The sequence below is a fragment of the Octopus bimaculoides genome, chromosome 8 (genome assembly GCF_001194135.2).
Source record: "Octopus bimaculoides isolate UCB-OBI-ISO-001 chromosome 8, ASM119413v2, whole genome shotgun sequence".
Lineage (NCBI taxonomy): Eukaryota > Metazoa > Mollusca > Cephalopoda > Octopoda > Octopodidae > Octopus > Octopus bimaculoides.
In genome coordinates, this window is record NC_068988.1 from 65,048,499 (window position 1) to 65,053,061 (window position 4,563).

The window sequence follows — 4,563 nt, forward strand, 5'->3', positions numbered from 1 at the left end:
CATGGAAGGCAGACGTTAAACGATGATGATGATGATGATGATGATGATACCCATGAATAAAGCAGTGACTCTAACAGGAAAGTTTTCCAGTACGGTAAATGATTGGTATGATATGTGCAGAGAGGTGTGTAGAACCATTGTTTCTCATTGTCAACGGGGTAAGATGGTTGGAATAAACAACAACCCCATTGAAATTGATGAGGCAAGATTTGCTGGTCAACAGAATTACAGTCGTAGGAGACTGCTAAATGGCAACAATGCTCCACTTGCTCAAGAAAATTACATCGATGTACAAAATAACAGGAAGCTTGGATGGATGTAGAATTGATGGTCCTGGGTCTTTACTGCAGTATATTGCATGCTAAAGTAGGATACTGCAGTACACCACACACTAGAGTAGCACCAAAGTTTGCTTCTTAACTACATGCTTCTGGGTTCAAGGTGCCACACAGTGGTACCTTGTGCATGTGTCTTCTACTGTAGCCCCAGACTGACCAAAGCCTTGTGAGTGGATTTACTGGATGGAAACTAAACTAAAAGAAGCCTGTCATGTGTGTGTGTGTGTATGTATGTGAGTGAGTGACACACGCATGTGAGCATGTGTGTGTGTGTGTGTGTGTGTGTGTGTGTGTGTGTGTGTGTGTGTGTATCATCATCATCATCATTTAGCGTCTGTTTTCCATGCTGGCATGGGTAAGACGGTTTGACTAGAGCTGGTAAGCTGGAGTGCTACAGCAGGCTCCAGTCTGTTCTGGCTTAGTTTCTACAGTTGGATACCCTTCGTAATGCCAACCACTCCACAGAGTGTACTAAGTGTCTTTAACAAATCACTGGCACAGGTGTCTTTAACATGTCATCTTCATGTTTGTGTTTATCCCCCACCACTGCTTGACAACCAGTGCTGGTTTGTTTACATCCCCATAACTTAACTGTTTGGCAAAAAGGGACTAGTAGAATAAGTACTAGGCTTAGCAAACACTCTCCCTAGACACAACAGAATATGCTTCAACACACGAAATCACATAAAAAATCTTGCAAACTAAATCCAAAAACGAAAAAAAAAAGAAGTACTGAGGTCAATTTGTTTGGCTAAACTCTTCAAAGCAGAGCGCTCCAGCATGGCCACAGCCTAATGACTGAAACAAGTAAAAGATAAAAGATATACAAGTATGTACATACACATGTTCATAGGTGAGTGTATGTGAGTGTGCGTGTGGTCCTGACATCATATGATAGATGTAAAATGGTTGTCACTGCCATACAAGCAGTGTCACTCACTTTCAATATTCTGCAAGAATATGTTTGGTCATAAGGAAATACTTGCCTGCTTGGAAAATAGGTGAGGGTTGGTAACAGAAAGGGCATCCAGCTGTAGAAAAGCTGCCTCAATAAAATCCATCCAACCCATGCAAGCATGGGACAACAGATGTTAAAAACGATGATGATAATGATGACCGCATTAAATAAAAGCAGTAACTAACAAATTTTACTTCCACTTCCCAGAACAGCTAACATTAAATATAGAAAATTAATATTTCTAAATATAATCACTCCTGACTATAACTTTATTCATACTAGTACAGGGGTTAAAACACCAGAAAAGTTATCAAGTATTTTAATACTTTTCAAGTAATCTCATTTCACTCTTCTTCCATCTTCTCATCACCTTTGTTGAGATTAAGAGGACCCCCTTCAGTCATGAATGACCATGGGATTGCACCTAGAAAGTTACCCTCCGAGGCACAAGTCCATGCAAGGTTGTTTATGGAAGACCAGCAGTTGCTCAAGCATACTGGCCTTCCCTCTCCTCACCACCAATGTTATCCAAGGAAAAGGCAAAGGCCGATACAGCTTGACACCAGTAATGTCGCAACTCATTTCTTCTACAGCTGAGTGAACTGGACCAATGTGAAATAAAGTATCTTGTTGAAGAACACAACACACAGCACAGTCCAGGAATTGAACTCACTACCTTATGAATGTGCGCCCAACGCTCTAACCACTGAGCCATGCACCTTGTTGTGATTAGACCCCCAACACTAATCTCTATACCCAGTCCTTCCTTCCTAGAATGTTTGATCCTATGGAATTCCACACTGTCTCATATAGAAAATGTCTCCTGTAGGTATTGACTTACAAAAGTTTCAGAGACACATTAATGGCATCAGTCTCATCAGTATAGGTGGGCTTATGAAAGCTATGGGCACTGCTCTTTCATCTAGATTGATGGTTGTCAACCATTTTTACATATATCCGCTTTGATTACAATTCTATTCTGGTGGACACCCATAGTCAATTGAAGTTGAAAAATTAGTTTTATAGAAACCTCTTTCAAAATTCCTATTTTGATTTTCACACATTAATTTGTGTACATTGAACTATGTAAAGTTAGAGAAAGAAACCTAATTGCTTCTTACAATAAATGCATCTGAATCAGAATTTTTCATGAACCCTTAAAATACTACTTGTGGATCCCCAGTTTACTATTTTGTTTATGAAGATCCCCAAAAATCTTATCTGGACCCCAGTTGAGAACTACTGGTCCATACCCAACAAGTAAAACTAAAATCTCATTCAATAAGAAACTCACCTGTTGCTGAAGTTCTGCTGTGCATGTTGGGAAAACATCCCTGGGTAAGTCTTCACCAGAGAAGCCAATTTTACAAGTGCCTGTACCACAGTCAAAAACCACAGGTACACCATCATTGTTGTAACGTTTACGAGAAACTGGAGATGTTTCGTAGCATGTCTGTACATGAGACTCTTCTTTCCTGCAGAAAAGAAAAACATTGTTAACAAAATCATTAATTATCCCCAAAATTAATTATGGAAAAAAAACAAAAAACATAAGATGTACAATTTAAAGAACATATATATATATATATATCAGTGGTGTGTGTATGATGAATTTGGACTGAAAATCAGTTTTAGGAAGACCATAGTCAATGCTACAACCAGCACCAGATAAGCTATATATCCCACCATCGATATGCATCAAGGGTAAAAAGTTAGAAGTCGTAGATACCTTTGTCTACCTTGGCAGCACATAATCTAGATTTAACACATTTGATGAGGCAATCAGTTATAGACTTTCTGAGGCCTGAGGAGCACTTGGAAAGTTTGAATCAAGGCTCTGGTTGCAATCAGACTTCAAACCAGCAATGAAAGATGACGCCTGTCAAGCATATGACTTAACAGCATTGTTGTATAGATACGAAACCTGAACAACCTACTGCAAGCACATCCAACATTTTGAGCAATTCTATCCGTGCTGTTTGGATAATATCCTGAAGATCTTATGTGGCTGATACAACAATACTGTGTAGCCTCAAGGTACAAGGAAATGAATGTAAATAAAGTGGTAGAGGATTGGACAAAGTGCATGAGCAAGGAGTTTGTGAGAGTACAAAGGGGGACAGGAAAGAGCAGGGGAAGCGCAGTGAGTGATACATATATACATGCATACATGCATTGTTGTTGTTCTTATTGTTGGCACTCCGTCGCTTACGACGTCGAGGGTTCCAGTCGATCCGATCAACGGAACAGCCTGCTCGTGAAATTAACGTGCAAGTGGCTGAGCACTCCACAGACATGTGTACCCTTAACGTAGTTCTTGGGGATATTCAGCGTGACACAGTGTGACAAGGCTGACCCTTTGAATTACAGGCACAACAGAAACAGGAAGAAAGAGTGAGAGAAAGTTGTGGTGAAAGAGTACAGCCGGGTTCGCCACAATCCCCTGCCGGAGCCTTGAGGATCTTTAGGTGTTTTCGCTCAATAAACACTCACAACGCCCGGTCTGGGAATCGAAACTGCGATGCTATGACCGCAAGTCTGCTCCCCTAACCACTGGGCCATTGCGCCTCCACTATGAGTGAGGACAGCTGCATAAAGAGCCGACCTGTAATGTGGGGGAGGGGGCTGTGGAAGAGACAGGCCAGGGAAAATGTGGGACAAAATGTTGAGAAATGATCTTCAGATGTTGAACCTTACAGAGGACAGAGGACCGAGATTTCTGGCGATTCGCTGTGTTTGACAAGATACACCAAGCTGAGTAAAATCATGGCCGTCTATACATACAGGCATGTCCTTTACGGCCATGCACTCCTCACATACACATAATCAGTTCTCTATGAAAACTCCATCCGATCAACACCCACTGCAGGCCCCTCCACTCTCCCTTATGTGCATATCCGCACACTCTCCATACGCTCACATATGTACCACACCCCACTCTCCCAGCCACTCCAGTTTCTCTTAACATCGCTTGCTACAGTCACTTCTTCCCCCATCTCTAAGCATCTTCCTTCACTCTCTTATGGAACATCGCCCTCTATCCCCTCTGTACCATTTATACTCCGCCTGCCCCGCTGCCCCCGTTACTTGTGGGTAGGTCCCGAGTTTATTTAAGATATTCTCATTTTAAAAATCATCTCTGGCTAATCGTTGAGAGGACGTTAGTGTTGCCTTGGCGGAGGTTTGCGCTCTCTGAGTGCTCTTATTATTATTATTAGGCGGTGAGCTGGTAGAATCGTTAGCGCGTCGGGAAAAATGCTTTGCAGC

The 4,563-nt window shown here is 41.8% G+C and overlaps 1 protein-coding gene across 1 annotated transcript in view; it reads right to left on the bottom strand.

Moving 5' to 3' along the window:
* Positions 1–4,563, bottom strand: part of LOC106881928 (actin-3) — a 109,936-nt gene that overhangs the window by 7,017 nt on the left and 98,356 nt on the right. Inside the window, exon 2 of the mRNA XM_052970151.1 lies at positions 2,591–2,771. Coding sequence (XP_052826111.1) covers positions 2,591–2,771 — 181 coding nt within the window. The remainder of the gene's footprint in view (positions 1–2,590; positions 2,772–4,563) is intronic.